Source organism: Hyla sarda, chromosome 1 (genome assembly GCF_029499605.1).
Source record: "Hyla sarda isolate aHylSar1 chromosome 1, aHylSar1.hap1, whole genome shotgun sequence".
NCBI lineage: Eukaryota > Metazoa > Chordata > Amphibia > Anura > Hylidae > Hyla > Hyla sarda.
The window spans coordinates 471,997,822-472,014,651 of NC_079189.1; the positions used below are offsets into that span (position 1 = coordinate 471,997,822).

At 49.2% G+C, this 16,830-nt stretch overlaps 1 protein-coding gene and 1 long non-coding RNA gene across 7 annotated transcripts in view; one reads left to right on the forward strand and one right to left on the reverse strand.

The window, feature by feature from the left end:
* NOS1 (nitric oxide synthase 1) overlaps window positions 1-16,830 on the reverse strand; it is a 327,182-nt gene that overhangs the window by 11,950 nt on the left and 298,402 nt on the right. For all 6 annotated transcript variants that reach the window (XM_056536921.1, XM_056536930.1, XM_056536911.1 and 3 more), the window contains exons 23-24: window positions 14,516-14,726; window positions 5,735-5,822 (exon numbers count right to left, since the gene is read on the reverse strand). In XM_056536921.1, coding sequence (XP_056392896.1) covers window positions 5,735-5,822; window positions 14,516-14,726 — 299 coding nt within the window. The remainder of the gene's footprint in view (window positions 1-5,734; window positions 5,823-14,515; window positions 14,727-16,830) is intronic.
* The window catches only part of LOC130285504 (uncharacterized), a 37,997-nt gene continuing 36,007 nt past the window's right edge, over window positions 14,841-16,830 (forward strand). Inside the window, exon 1 of the long non-coding RNA XR_008847354.1 lies at window positions 14,841-14,912. This is a non-coding gene — a long non-coding RNA (uncharacterized LOC130285504). The remainder of the gene's footprint in view (window positions 14,913-16,830) is intronic.

The window sequence follows — 16,830 nt, forward strand, 5'->3', positions numbered from 1 at the left end:
GCAGAGCATTTTACGCCCACATATGGGGTATCTCCGTACTCAGGAGAAATTGCGTTACAAATTTTGGGGGTCTTTTTTTCCTTTTACCTCCCGTGAAAATAAAAAGTAAAGGACAACGCCAGCATGTTAATGTAAAAAAAAATTTTTTTTTACACTAACAGGCTGGTGTAGACCCAACTTTTCTTTTTCATAAGGGGTAAAAGGAAAAAAAGCCCCCAAAACTAGTAACGCAATTTCTCCCGAGTACGGAGATACCCCATATGTGGCACTAAACTGTTTCCTTGAAATACGACAGGGCTCCGAAGTGAGAGAGCGCCATGCGCATTTGAGGACTAAATTAGGGATTGCACAGGGGTGGACATAGGGGTATTCTACGCCAGTGATTCCCAAACAGGGTGCCTCCAGCTGTTGCTAAACTCCCAGCATGCCTGGACAGTCAGTGGCTGTCCGGAAATGCTGGGAGTTGTTGTTTTGCAACAGCTGGAGGCTCTGTTTTGGAAACACTGCCGTACAATACATTTTTTATTTTTTATTAGGGGGACAGTGTAAGGGGGTGTATATGTTGTGTTTTACTCTTTATTATGTGTAAGTGTAGTGTAGTGTTTTTAGGGTACATACACACTGGCGGGTTTACAGTGAATTTACCGCTAGGAGTTTGCGCTGCGGTGAAAAATTTGCCACAGCCCAAACTTGAAGCAGAAAACTTACTGTAAACCCGCCAGTGTGAATGTACCCTGTACGTTCACATGGGGGGGGGGGCAAACCTCCAGCTGTTTCAAAACTACAACTCCCAGCATGTACTGACAGACCGTGCATGCTGGGAGTTGTACTTTTGCAACAGCTGGAGGCACACTGGTTGGAAAACCTTCAGTTAGGTTCTGTTACCTATCTCAGTATTTTCCAACCAGTGTGCCTCCAGCTGTTGCAAAACTTCAACTCCCAGCATGTACTGATCGCCGAAAGGCATGCTGGGAGATGTAGTTATGCAACAGCTGGAGGGATCGCAACTACAACTCCCAGCATGCCCAGAGAGCTGTTTAGGCTTGCTGGGAGTTGCAGTTTTGCAACATCTGTAGAGCTATAGTTTAGAGACCACTGCATAGTGGTCTCCAAACTGTGGACCTCCAGATGTTGCAAAACTACAACTCCCAGCATGTCCAGACAGCAAACTGCTGTCTGGGCATGCTGGGAGTTGTAGTTTTGCAAGATCTGGAGGTGCACAGTATAGAGATCACTTTGCAGTGGTCTCAAACTGTAGACCTCCAGCTGTTGCAAAACTGCAACTCCCAGCAAGCCTAAACAGCTCTCTGGGCATGCTGGGAGTTGTAGTTTTGCAACATCTGGAGGGTTACAGTTTAGAGACCACTATAGTGGTCTCAGACTGTAGCCCTCCAGATGTTGCTAAGTAACTCACCGGCTTCCGTTGGATCCAGGGAGCTGTGTCGCGGTCCTCTTCTTCCGCCGATCGTCGCCGCTGCCGTCGCCGATGGGTAAGTTGATCTTCGGCGCCGGTCCCTGTCGGTTTCCCCGTTCTGCCCTGCCTATTGTGGGAGGGCAGGACGGGGAAACCGAAAGTAAACCCCTCCGCCCCCGATCTGCTATTGGTGGTCGCGTCTAGACCACCAATAGCAGAGATAGGAGGGGTGGCAACTCTGCCACCTCACTCCTATCGCTACAGGGGGATCGTGGGTGTCTAGGACACCCGCGATCCCCCTTCTATTCCGGGTCACCGGGTCACCATAGACCCGTATGACCCGGAATCGGCGCAAATCGCAAGTGTGAATTCACTTGCGATTTGCGCCGATCGCCGACATGGGGGGGTCTAATGACCCCCCTGGGCATTTGCGCGGGGTGTCTGCTGATAGATATCAGCATTCACCCCGGCGCGATCCCCGCCCGGCGCGCGGCGGGGACCGAAATTCCCACGGGCGTACAGGTACGCCCTTGGTCCTTAAGTACCAGGGAGCAAAGGCGTACCTGTACGCCCTTGGTCCTTAAGGGGTTAAAAGGAATAGGACATATAAAGGAAGGACTTATACTTCTCCTCCCAAATGGATCCACTTCTGACTCAAAAACTGCAGTGGCAGTATTCCAACAACTGCCAGAAAAAAAAAAGGGGTTAAGGGGTGGGGGATGGGAGGGGTTCAAGATCTACTGGATGGTATTGTCAATGTAAACGTGTATTTGTAATTTTGTGAATTGAAAAATAAAGGAATTAAAAAAAAGCAAAGTGTCGGTATTCAGTCTTATAGTAGAACCCTTATATCTTCGGAACTGGGCAGCATAGCAAGAAAGTAAAAACAGCATTGGGATCAGGGCAACTGAGGCTACAAGCTAACAATATTTTAATACACATTGGCCCTCATTTACTAAAGGATAACCAACGCTTTTTCTCGGTTATTGCGCCTAAAATTTGGTCGCATCCCGCTAGCGACCAAATCTGTGACTTAAATTTAGGCGCACAACCTACATTTTCTTAAACACTCCGAGATTTTTTTTAACCTACAAAATGGGCGTGTTTTACTCGAAAAGGGGCGTGAACCCGACAAAAACAGAAAAAACACTCAGAGTGTGAAGAAAACTCACAGGAAAACCTGTTAGTTTTGCTTTACAGAAAGCTGACAGCTCAGAGCTGTCGGTAAATTCCTCAAAACGGAGTGAATCTTTCTACCCCCAGCATGGAACAGGGTCTGTTCCATGTTGGGGGTAGTAGTAGAGGGGCTGAGGGATTGATCGCACCGGGTCTCACTTCTGAGACCCGATCCAATCAGATGTTATTAAGCAGGGGAGCGGGCGGCATGTTCCGATCCCCTGCAATGTACTGTAAACTTTCATTTTTAAATTTCCCACCAGAAGCCCTGAATGGCCGGGACCGAGGAGCCAATCAGGGCTCCTGGCAGGGTTTTTATATAGAAGCGCTGTGGTGGGCAAAGATGTATAGAATCGCTGGGGGGGGGTATATATCTGGCATTTCTATATATCTTTCCCCCTGCTGCGCTATATCAAACTTAGTGCCCGCTGCGCTTGAATAAATGTACTGCCCCCCCAGCGCTATTATATATCTATACTGACCCCCGCTGTGCATATACTGACCCCCGCTGCGCATATTTATATATACACTGACCCCCCCCAGCTGCGCATATTAATATTCATATTTTCTCCCTCCCCTGGCTGCCAATGAATGAAAGCTCTATTAGCGGCGGAGCGGAAGGCTGCTAAGAGTTTGTCATTCATAGCGGGCAGCAGCTGCATATCATGCTGTGGGGGTCAGACATATGGATATATGTCTGACCCTCACATCATACATATGCAAATGCTGGCTCACCACTATGAATGACAAGTAAAGCAGTGCAGGGAGCGGAGGCTGGCGCTGCTGCTGCCAATAGCTTACTTGTCATTCATAGCGGTGAGCCGGCATTTGTATATGTATGATGTGAGGGTCAGACATATATCCATAAGTCTGACCCCCACAGCATGATATGCGGCTGCTGCCCGCTATGAATGACAAACTCTTAGCAGCCTTCCGCTCCACCGATAATAGAGTTTTCATTCATTGGCAGCCAGGGGAGGGAGAAAATATGAGTATTAATATGCGCAGCTGGGGGGGGTCAGTGTATATATAAATATGCGTACCGGGGGTCAATATAGATATATAATAGCGCTGGGGGGGCAGTACATTTATTCAAGCACAGCGGGCACTAAATTTGATATAGCGCAGCAGGGGGAAAGATATATAGAAACGCTGGAGGGGCCAGATTTATACCCCCCAGCGATTCTATACATCTTTGCCCACCACAGCGCTTCTATATTAAAACCCTGCCAGGAGCCCTGATTGGCTCCTCGGTCCCGGCCATTCAGGGCTTCTGGTGGGAAATTTAAAAATGAAAGTTTACTGTACATTGCAGGGGATCGGAACATGCCGCCCGCTCCCCTGCTTAATAACATCTGATCGGATCGGGTCTCAGAAGCGAGACCCAGTGCGATCAATCCCTCAGCCCCTCTACTACTACCCCCAACATGGAACAGGCCCTGTTCCATGATGGGGGTAGTAGTACAAGCACTAATATAGTCAGAATTTGCAGAGACTTTTTTCTGTCGCACAGAATACATTTTGTGCGACAGAAAAAAAACCTGCGACAGAAAGAAAGGGAAATTGGGCGACAGATTAGTAAATCACGAGGAAAAAAAAGACGAGTACACTGAAAAAAAAAAACCTAACCGACACTCCAGTCTTTGTAAATGAGAGCCATTGTCTGTTTATTATTATCTGTTTATAATTATAGTTAACACTGTGGTACCATAGAAACATGTAAAGTAGCTATTTATCTAAAAGAGGTTAGCATTGCCACCCTGAAGCACAAGGGACTGGGTGCAAATCTGGGTAACTTCTGCATGAAGATGGATACTTTCTGCCAATGCTCATGCCAATGTAATCTTATCATATAGTTTCTTATCATATAGTAAAAAAAACTACTCATAGGTTGTGTTTCCACTTGCCAGTTTTTGTAATACTGCCATTGCAGTTTTTGAGCAAAAGTGGATCCATAATAAAGAAGAAGTATTAAGTCCTTCCCTTATTTCCCATACCTTTTGCATACACTTCTGACTTTGTTTTAAAAACAGCAAGGAAATTTTCCAAGAACTGCCAAGTGGAAACACAGCCATAATCTGGCTTCCTGTTAAACTGGCCATAGAGTAGGGGTTCTCAACCAGGGGGTACACCAAGGGTTATGCGGGGGTATGGCACCTTATGTGAGCTGCAGTGGCTGCCGGGCCTGACGTTGCACAGAGGTACCGGCACAGCGCAGAAGGACGTCACCGAACTTCCGAACGGGACAGACACTGGCCTGGTAAGCATGTTAAACTAAGGGTAACACCGCAGTATGGGAGGGTGTTGTTGTATGTGTCTCATCTATTGGCCCAGGGGGATTGGAAGGGGGAATAATGGCACAAGGGGATTAAGATTAGTGATAACCTCTGACAAGTGTATTTGCATCATTCTAATTGGCCCACAAGTAAAATGAACGAATATGCGAATATTCACATATGTGAAAATCTGCATATGCGGAAAAAAATTAATATTCATAATTTCGAAATGCGAATATTCGCGCCCCAACACTAATTAAGATGGAGGTGGGGGGGGGGATAATGACAAAAGGGGATGAAGATGGAGGGGGGAGAATGGCAAAAGGGGATTAAGATGGAGGAGGGATAATGGCAAAAGAGGATTAAGATGGAGGGGGGATAATGGCAAAAGGGGATTAAGATGGAGGAGGGATAATGGCAAAAGAGGATTAAGATGGAGGGGGGATAATGTCAAAAGGGGATTAAGATGGAGGGGGGATTATGGCAAAAGGGGATTAATATGGAGGGGGGGATTATGGCAAAAGGGGATTAATATGGAGGGGGAGAGATAATGGCAAAAGGGGATCAGAGATAGGGAGGGAATAATGGCACAAGGGGATTAAGTATCGCATTATAAAGGTAAGCGCACTCAATTATGACTTATTTTTGTCCTCAGGTACCCCTTGCACGTAAATTCCGCACAAATTTACGCGTGAGGGGTACCCCCGGACATACTTTCACCCTTTGGGGGTACAGTGGCCAAAAAGGTTGAGAACCACTGCCATAGAGTGTGTGTTTCTAAGACACTGAAACTGACTCATGACATGAAAATACAGTAGGTGTAAAGATCTATGAAAATCTCCAGAATTATACAAATAGGGAAACTAACCCTCTTACAAAGCAAGGTACCACTTCATCAGTATGTATTCTATTCAGCCAAGAGGAGCAGACACCATGATGTATGGGACCATCACCATCTATTAAAGAAAAAGACAAATGAAGATAAAATAAAATATTAACACATACAGCTCAAAAAGTTACTTGTGCAGTAAAAAAAGGAGATTTTTTAACACTTACCGTAAAATCTCTTTCTCGAAGGATCCATTGGGGGACACAGACCGTGGGTGTATGCTGCTGTCTCTAGGAGGTGTGTGACACTATGGCAACAAAAACAGTTGGCTCCTCCCAGCAGGATATACCCGCCTTCAGGCTCTGAGCTAATCAGTTTAAGTTTCAGAGCAATAGGAGGAGACTAACTGGTCAAGAAAAACCCCAAACTGACCGAGAACCAGAAGAAAAAACATAACTGAACACACCCTCGGACAGAGAACCAAGGAAAATCCCAAAAGGGTGGGAGCTGTGTTCCCCAATGGATCCTTGGAGAAAGAGATTTTACGGTAAGTGTTAAAAAAATCTCCTTTTCTCTATCGGCTCCATTGGGGGACACAGACCGTTAGACGTACCAAAGCCGTCCCTTGGGTGGGCAGATAAGCAGTCAGGCAGATGGCCGTTCCACTGCCGCCTGCAACACTTTACGCCCCAGACTAGCATCAGCCGATGCGAAGGTATGAACTCGGTAGAACCTCGAGAAAGTGTGCAAAGACGACCAGGTAGCCGCCTTGCAAATCTGCGAGGCCGAAGCTCTATTCTGAAGAGCCCAGGATGCATCAACAGAACGGGTAGAATGAGCCACAACCCTGAAAGGAGGAATCTTCCCCTTACAGTGATAGACCTCCGAAATGGCAGACGGAATCGACCGAGAAATGGTGGCCTTAGAAGCAGGTTGTCCCTTGCGACGACCTTCTGTAAGGACGAAAAAGGAATCACACTGACAAAACGAAGAAGTGATGGAGAGATAAGACCGAACAGCCCGAACTACATCAAGCTTGTGTAGTAAGCGCTCCTTAGAATGAGAAGGAGCAGGACAAACAGACGGGAGGACAATGTCCTCATCGAGATGAAAGGCCGAAACCACCTTAGCAAAAAGGAGGGATCTGGCCGGAAAACAATCTTGTCTTGGTGGATCACCAGAAATGGAGAACGGCAGGAGATAGCTGCCAATTCAGACACCCTCCGGATGGAGGTGCTAACAACAAGAAATGCCAGTTTCAAAGAAAGGAGGCGGAGAGACACCTATCTAAGGGACTCAAAGGGTGCACCCTGGAGGGCACGCAGAACCAAATTCAAGTCCCAAGGGGGAGAGGGTGACCGATAAGGAGGAACAGCATGCGTCACTCCTTGAAGGAAAGTCCGGACATGAGAATTAGAAGCCAGGGGCCGAAACTTGACCTTTAAGGGAACTGAGAGACAACCCTAGTTCCAACCCCGACTGCAAAAAGGAGAGAAGACGGGAAACCGAGAAGGTTACCGGGGAGAAGTCTTGAGCTTCACACCAACGAAAATAAGACCGCCAAGTACGGTGGTAAATCCTTGCAGAGGAGGGCTTACGAGCCTTGAGCGTGGTGTGAATGACTTGGGAAGAGAACCCGCAGGCCCTCAAAACCGCGGTCTCAACCTCTACGCCGTCAAATGCAGCGACTGTAAATTGGGGTGTCAAAGAGGACCCTGAGAGAGCAGGTCCGGACGGAGTGGAAGGCCCAGTGGAGTGACGTCCAGGAGCCTGACTACGTCGGCGTACAACGACCTTCAGGGCCAATCTGGAGCTACCAGAATGGCGAGGACGTCCTCTGCCTTGAGCTTCCTCAGCACCCTGGGAAGGAGCGGAAGAGGAGGGAACAGATAGCGTAGGGCAAACCCCGCCCAAGGAATCACTAGGGCATCCACGGCCAGAGCCTGAGGGTCCCGGGACTTGGACACAAAAGGAAGGATCTTCCGATTGTGCCGGGACGTGAAGAGGTCCACGTCCGGAATGCCCCAGAGGTCGCAGAGTTGGATGTAGAGACCACTCGCCGGGGTCGAGTGAGGACCGACTGAGGAAGTCCGTTGGCCAGTTGAGCACCCCCGGAATGTGAATCGCCGAAATGGCCGGAACCTTGCTCTCCGCCCAGGTGAGAATCTTGGTCAACTCGGCCATGGCTGCCGAGCTGCGAGTGCCGCCCTTTCGATTTATGTACGCCACGGCCGTGACGGTGTCCGACTGAACGCGGACAGAACGGGACTGAAGACGGGACTCCCAATGAAGAAGACAAAGAAGTATCGCCCATAATTCTAATATGTTTATCGGAAGAAGGGTCTCCTGGGGAGACCAGAGTCCCTGAACCGTCCAATCCCTGAACACGCCACCCCAGGCCGACAGGCTGGCATCCGTTGTAACAACCTGCCAGTGAAGGGGAAGAAACGACCGCTCTTGGAGAAGAAGGGGGGAGCTGAGCCACCAGAGCAGAGACTGACTGGGAGAACAATCTGACGATCGAGGGACAGAGGATACCTTTTCCAGCGGGAAAGAATCGCCAGTTGAAGGGGGGGGTAATGAAACTGGGCAAAGGGTACGGCCTCCATAGATGCCATCATCCGACCCAGGACTTCCATACAAGTGCGGATGGAGACTGATACCTGGGACCGAAGGGAGCGGACCCCCGACCAGAGCGCCAGACGTTTGTCCGGCGGAAGACAAATCCAGGCAGAGACCGTGTCGAATTGAAGTCCCAGGAAGGTTAGAGACTGGGTAGGGCGGAGGACTGACTTGTCCCGGTTGACCATCCACCCGAAGTGAGTCAGAGTGTGGAGAGTGACGTCCAGATTCTCCAGAGTATCACCGAGATTCCCCTCGACCGTAACAGGCCCATCACTGGCGCAAGGATCTTTGTAAAGACCCGAGGAGCCGTGGCTAGACCGAAGGGGAGAGCTACAAATTGAAAGTGCCCCTCCGGAACTGCAAAGCAGAGGTACCGATGATGGCCTGGGAATATTGGCACATGGAGGTAGGCATCCTTGATGTCCACTGATGAAAGGAACTCCACTTGTTCCAGGGACACCACCACCGAACGGAGAGATTCCATTCGGAGGTGGCGGATGAGAAGGTGATGGTTGAGACGCTTGAGGTCTAAAATTTGACGCACAGAACCGTCCTTCTTGGGAACCACAAAAAGATTTGAATAGAAACCCCAAAACCGTTCCCCTGGAGGAACGGGAACAATAACCCCCTGAAGAAGCAGAGACTGGAGAGCCGTTCGAAATTGCTTCACCAGAGGAGGAGACCGGGGGGCCTGGGAGCAAAAAAAGCGATCCCTCGGAAGGGAGACGAATTCAATCCGGTAACCGTTGGACACCACATCCCTGACCCAAGAGTTCTGAATGTGAGAGGTCCAAATGTCTCGAAAAAACAAGAGACGACCTCCCACCCGAGAAGAAACCGCAGGTGGGGGCCTCACTTCATGCAGAAGTGTGCTTGCGGTTGCCTGATTTGGGCGCAAAGCGGCCGGACCGGTTGGAGTCCGACTTCCAAGACGGGCGTGGCCGGAACGAGGGAGCCGTCCTGTCCAGCGAGGGCGCCTGCCCGGACCCTTTGCTGGAGCCAGAGGTCCGAAAGGACCGAAAGGAAAAGGGCTTCCTTTGGAAAGTAGGGCGAGCCTTCTTTTGAGGTAACAAGGAACTCTTACCTCCCGTTGCCTCAGAGATAATTTCATCAAGGCGTTTGCCAAAAAGACGGCCGGCCATAAAGGGAAGCTCAGTGAGAGACCTTTTGAAAGCGGCATCCGCATTCCAAGCTTTAAGCCACATAGAGCGGCAGAGAGCCGCCAGGTGACCCACAGCAAAAGCAGAACAACAGGCTGCCTGCATGGAAGCTGTGCACAGGAAGTCCCCAGCTTTAGAGCATTGGAGAGCCAGGGCAGATAGATCCTCCGGGGGAGATCCCGCTAAGATATCCTGATGGAGCTTTTGGCACCACTCTGCCAGGCCCTTGGACACCCATGTCGAGGCGAAGATGGAAAGAAGAGAAGAGCCAGCTGCTGCAGTGGCAAACTTCGCTAAGGATTCTACCTTCTTATCCGTGGGATCCTTGAAGGCAGCGGCATCTACCAGAGGCAGTGTAGTTGCCTTAGAGATCGGGGAAATTGGTGCATCCACTGAGGGAGGGGAAACCACCTTAGTGACAAGGTCCTTGTCAAATGGATAACGTTCTTGAAATGTCTTGGTTCCCGGAAACCTCTTGTCTGGATGTTTCCATACGGTTTCCAGAATGTCGTCAAAGTCAGCGTGAGAGCTGAACCTTTGAAGTGCCGACTTATCACGATGAAAGGATACTCCTGGATTGACATCCGAAGATCCTGGGTCCTCTAAGTGAAAGGTGTCTCTTAGGGCTGTCACCAAAGAGTTCACCATTGCAATTGAGTCCGGGCGGTCCTCTGAGTCAGATGCCGGCTCGGAAGCCTCGTCCACCAGTTCACCGGGGGAATGAGAATGAGTAGAGGCAGTCCTGGAGGGGGGCGACCCTGACCGAGTACGCGGCTCTGGCGTGGCAGAGCGGCGACTCCGAGAACGTCCTCTAGATGAACGACGTTTGTGCCCAGATGACCGGGGGGGCGGGACCCACGAGGGGAACGCTCACGTCTATCTGAAGACTCAATGGAAGAGTCAGACGAGGCACCCCTAGGACGCTTGTATGTGGAGACGAGGAATGGGCCCTTCCAGAGGTCCTGCGCAGGGAAGACCCCTTCATGGCGGACACCACATCCTGGGAGGCCTCAGCCACCGAACGGGAGACTTTGGTCAAGTCAACCATATACTGGGACAGGGAAGAAACCCAGGCTGGTGGAGCGGCTGAACCTACCGGGACCGAAGGGACATCAGGGGGTATCAGGAGGTCTGGGGGAGCAGTGGAGCAGGCAGGGCAAGTGGGCTCAGCAGAGCCAGACATCTTGGTATTACAGTGCTTACAGAGATAGTTAGTCATCGAAGTTCCAGGTCTTAGAGGAAGGAACAGCTCTGGATACGGACATAATGTAGAAAGAAAAAAGGAGATAGGAACTTTCTCACCCTAGTCTGTGTCCCCTGTCAGCTGCAGTGAGGAGAACTCAATCTGAGCAGCTAGAAAGAGAGTGAACAGGCCAGCCAATAGGAAGAGAGGGGCGTGCCTGAAGCAAGGCATTCACTAACTGACCCCTTCTAACTGAAAATCGCGCCCACGGCGCTGATTGGAGGCTGCTTCACGCCTCTGAGAGCTCCTAGCCCTGTGGGCGGAGCTATAGACAGCCTTAAAGAACTGTTATGGCGCCCGATCCTTGTCCCGAGCGCACCTGACGGCCGTTTATGCGCCCGGAGGAAGAGAGCGGGCGGACAAAGCGCCGGCAGAGACTGCCGCTGAAAGAGAAAGTAAGCCGGCGCTGAAGCGCCCGGCTCACGACGGCGCCGCGGCTATCAGCCGCATATAAGGCGCTGCCGACAAAACGAAAGTAAACTGCCGCTGACAGCGTCCAGCCCGATACAGCGCCGTGGCTGACAGCCGCATATAAGGCGCTGACATGGTAGCACAAGCACACACGCACATAAGTGTAGTGCCCCATAAAAAATGCCCCCTCCGGTGCCACTGCTCCCCCAGAATAAAGTACAGCCCTTGCATAGGCTAGCCCATAAAGTGTAGGTGGGCCAAAACAGGGGGTCTCCAGAGGTTGCGAGTTCGTACCTATGGAGAAAAAAGTTGTGAAAGTACTTACCTCAGTCAGAAGAACTTACCTAAAGGAGTCTTCAGTGAAGTCTTCAGTCAGCTTTAGTTACCTGCATCACGCCTGGCTGCTATGCGCGAGCGAGGCGAGCAGGTAAATAGGGGGACCCGGACCCAATGAGTTACCACCCAAGCGCTGACCGTTGGCGAGGGGGGGTTAACAGCGCATATAAGCAATGTCTGTGCCCCCTCACTCGCAATGGGGAAACGGGGAACCGCAGTCCCTGAGTCCCCACCTGAAAACAGAAAAGAAAAGGAATAAAAAACTAACACGTCCCTAACTAGGAAAACAAAAAATCAGAAGACCTAGTCTGGAGCAATCCAGACCATGTCCACTTCCTCAGACTCTAAGCTTAACCTCTTCAGGACACAGGGCGTATGGATACGCCCTGCATTCCGAGTCCTTAAGGACCGAGGGCGTATCCATACGCCCGTGGGAAATCCGGTCCCCACCGCTAGCCGGTTGGGGACCTGAGCCGGATGCCTGCTGAAATCATTCAGCAGGCACCCTGGCACATCGCCCAGGGGGGTCCTGAGACCCCCCCATGTCGGCGATCAGAGAAAATCGCATGTCAATTCAGACATGCGATTTTCTCCAATTCCGGGCTGATCGGGTCTCTGGTGACCCGATCACCCGGAAAATAGGGCTGATCGGAGTTGTCAGCAACAGCCCAGATCAGCCTAAAGGATAGGAGTGAGGTCGCAAAGCTGCGATCTACTCCTATCCCCTGCCATTACTCAGAACGGAGTTCTGACCAATGGCAGCGCAGGACAAAGGCTCTCTGGGCATGCTGGGAGTTGTAGTTTTGCAACATCTGGAGGGTCACAGTTTGGAGACCACTGTTACAGTGGTGCCCAAACAGTAGCCCTCCAGATGTTGCCAAACTACAACTTTCAGCATGCCTCAACTGCCCAGGCATGCTGGGAGTTGTAGTTCTGTAACATCTGTCCCTTCAGATTTAGCAATTTTCATGACATTTTTGAAAATTGCTGCTCTACTTTGAAGCCCTCAAATTTTTTCAAAAAACAAAAGTATGTCCATTTTATGATGTCAACATAAAGTGGACATATTGTGTTTGTGAAGAAAAATAAAATTTATTTGGAATATCCATTTTCCTTACAATTAGAGAGCTTCAAAGTTAGAAAAATGCAAAATTTTCTAAATTTTCATGAAATTTTGGGATTTTTCACCAAAAAAGGATGCAATTAACGCCGAAAATTTACCAGCAAAATAAAGTAGAATATGTCACGAAAAAACAATCTCAGAATCAGAATGTTCGGTAAAAGTGTTTTTGCGTTATTAATTTGCAAATTGACGGTGGTCATAATTGCGAAAAAGGGCTCAGTCCTTAAGGTGAAAAAGGGCTGTGTCCTTAAGGGGTTAAACTGATTAGCTCAGAGCCTGAAGGCGGGTATATCTTGCTGGGAGGAGCCAACTGTTTATCTTTGCCATAGTGTCACACACCTCCTAGAGACAGCAGCATACACCCACGGTCTGTGTCCCCCAATGGAGCCGATAGAGAAAAGGGTGTTCCTCTGCTCAACAAAATACATGAGAATTATGTTGGGGTACACATGTTCTGCTCATAGTGCTTAATGTTTGATGAAAGTTATGTTTCCTATAAAATAACTTACCATTAAAAGGTGCACTCCGCCCCTAGACATCTTATCCCCTATCCAAAGGATAGGGGATAAGATGTCTGATCACAGGGGTCCCACCACTGGTGACCCCCGCAAATCTCCCTGCTGCACCCAGCATTCGTTTAGAATGTCGGGAGCAGCGCCGGAGGCTCGTGACATCATGAACCTCCGCCCCGCATCGCCAGTCATCCGGCGTGGAACGAAGTTCGCTCCGTGCACTGGATGTCTGGAGTGCCGCAGCTGAGATCGCGGAGGTCCCCAGCGGCGGGCCCCCCGTGATCAGACATGTTATCTCCTATCCTTTGGATAGGGGAGAAGATGTCTAGGAGTAGAGTACCCCTATAAAGAGAATCAGCTGCCATTAATGTTCCAAGTGTCTGACACTGTTAAACAACTGTTAGGGCACCTTTCATATCTCTGTTTGTGTTCCCATAACCTAGGAAAATGCTTTTATTCTTTGGTGCAAAGAGTCAAAGAGGTTTCCCCAAGCCCCTGAAGTGCTGATAGCTGGAATGCCTCCTTGTTCCCTCTCCCATCCCTGTCCCTGCTTGATTGACAGTCAGCACTGCACAGGAACAAGATTTGGAAATGGGGCACAGCTTCCAGCTGGCACAGGGCCTTGGGGGCTCATCTTTAAAACGTGACGGTTGTCACTAGCAAATAAAAGCATTTGTACCATGTGTCACCTTGCCTTAAAGATAAGATGCCCCTAGACATCTTATCCTTATCCAAAGGATAGGGGACAAGATGCCTGATCAAGGGGGTCCCGCCGCTGGGATCCCCTAGGATCTGTGCTGCGGCACCGCAGTCATCAGGTACACAGAGAGAACTTCGCTCCATGCCTTATGACTAGTGATGCGGCGCTGACATCATGGCCACGCCCGCTCCCATAGACTTGCATTGAGGATGTGTGGCCATGACATCACAAGGGCGTGTGTCCGTGACATCATGAGCCTCGGGTGCAGCAGCCGGCGTTCTAAACGAATGCTGGGTGCTAAAGGGAGATCGCAGGTGGTCCCAACGGCGGGCCCCTAGCAATCAGAAATCTTATCCGCTATTCTTTGGATAGGGGATAAGATGTCTAGGGGTGGAGTACCCCTTTAACAGCTATCTAACAGTGTCAGCAGTTCGGAATGTGAATTGTAGTTGACAGATTTAACCCACTTCATGTCACCTGGGAGCTCAGATATAAACTAACTTAATTATGTTCTAATAAAAGACAACAGAGTGTACAGAATCATGTTAACATATATAACCTTATCATTGTGATATTTACTTTTTACTAGAAATGTATGTAGTGCATTATGTAGTGTGTGTTATATACTAGTTATGTAATTAGAAATGACTTGAAATACATTTTAACCAAATTTTGGAGTTTTGTATGGAGTTTGTATGAGGAAAGGTTACCTCTTGTACGATAGGACACAACTGCAACAGTCAGGTGAACCTCATCTGGATACATGTCAGGAGATGAGCTGATGGAATAGTATCGAGGCTGCAGCAGTGGTAGCTGTGTGAGCAGGAGAGAGGATGGCATCTGAACGGAGGGGAACTCCTCTAGAACCTCTACAATGGTGGGGTTCTTGTACCACTTCCACTGTTCATATTCTTGTAAGCCCTTAATACCAAGAAAACATAATTTGTCAACACAGAAAACTAGTTACAAAAGTTATGCAATCTCTGTGTATGAATGTTTTTAACACAATTTTAATGTAATTTTTTTTCATTTGTAGTGAATTCTTGTTGTAGCCCTAGTTCTGAGCTTACTTCTTAAGTTGACTTGTCAGGAGGGGACTGGATTAAGGTTAGTGAAGGCCGCTTATTTAATAATTTTCTGCCCCAGGGTGGGCGACGGGGGATGGGGTCATGACATCATGGCCACACCCCTTGTGATGTCACACCAGGCCCCTCAACGCAAGTCAATGGAAGGGGGCTCCCATAGACTTGCATTGATGGGGCGTGGTGTGACATCACAACGGGGCGTGTACGTGATGTCACAATGCCCGCTACCCACACCCAGTGTTCAAAATAAATGGCAGGTCCTGCACAGAGATCGTGGGGACCCCCACGATCAGACATCTTATCCACTTTCCTTTGGATAGGGGATAAGATGTCTGGGGCGGAGTACCCCTTTAAGACTTGGACCCCACCCGATAGCCACTGCAGCCACATAAGATATGTGACACACATGAGCATAGCCCTCTCCACTGAAATCTATGGGAATGATAAACAGTTCTTAAGCTCCAAATGGTCAAAATGTTTCTATCTTTCTCACAACACAGTCATAGCTAATAAAGCATAAGTAACAAACTATAAAATTCTGTCCTACCCAACTTTGCAAATAGTATCCATCAGTGCTGGATGCCTGCTGGTTGTGTGAAACATGCCTGGGTACCATGACCCACATTTTGTGGGGTTGCTCACTTTTTTGCTGTTTTTGAACCATTGTGTTCTAAATAATTAGGGAAGTGGCCAGCACCCCAGTTTAACTGGATCTATAATATTAACCCGATAACGACCACGGACGAGTATAGACGTCCAGGTTGGCGGCCGTTCCCGCACCTGGACGTCTATACTCGTCCATTATTCTCGTGGATGCTGCCCAGTGCACCCACGAGATCGCGGCAGAGAATCGGCTCTATCACACAGCTGGGACCCTGCTGCACTGCCAGGACCGAAGTAAACTTCGGTCCCGGCAGTTTTAACCCTTACAGCCATGGTCAGAAGTGACCACGCGCTGTAAGGAGTTCTGACAGAGGGAGGGGGCTCCCTCTGTCTCTCCTGCAGCACCCCGGAGCATCGCGGGGTGCTGCTGCATACCTGGGCAGCCGGGGGTCCTACAAAGACCCCCAGGTCTGCCCTGGGTATTGCCTGTAGGACGTGCCAGAGGCACGTCCTGATATGCTGCCTGCTAGTGAAAACTGGCAGGCAGCATATAACTGCAATGCTTTGGAATACTAAGTATTCCAAAGCATTAAAAAGTGTAAAAATAAATAAATAAATAAAATAAAAGTGTAAAAATAAATAAAAAAAGTAATAAAATTATTATATATATATATATATATATATATATATATTAAAAATACATTTATTCAATGAATCTATTTAAAAAAATGCATAATGTGTAGGATCGCATTGGCGGACATCCGCAGCATGTAATATGCTGCGGATGTCCACCATGTGATCCTACACATTATGCAGCAGTCACGGTAATGAGCTCCCTGCTGCGGCTGGGTAGCTTTGTGTATCCATTCATAGCGGCGGATTTCCCGCCAGCAGTCATGAGCGGACACACTGAGCTACCCAGCCGCAGCAGTGATGGATATATTCACCATGAACGGGTGCTTATTCCCACAACATGGCGGATATATCCATCAGGAGCCTTAACTGTCACAGACAGACGCGTTATACTGCCAGCCAACCAAGGACCAATCAGAGAGGTCCCTGGTCCAGCCAATAACTTCTAGGGGTGTGGTATATAAATGGGGTCACTTGTGGGGGTGGGGGTACTGTTCTGCCCTGAAAGCCAAATGGCGCTCCTCTCCTTCTGAGTCCTACCACACGGCCAAGGAACCATATATGGCCAAAGCGGGGGTATTTCCGAACATCGGACAAGCAGCTAAATAAAATATAGGGTGCATTTCTTTCAATATCAGAAGTGATGTACAAAAAATATGCCCCCCAAATGATGCATTTGTGAAAAATTGCAAATTTCGAATTTT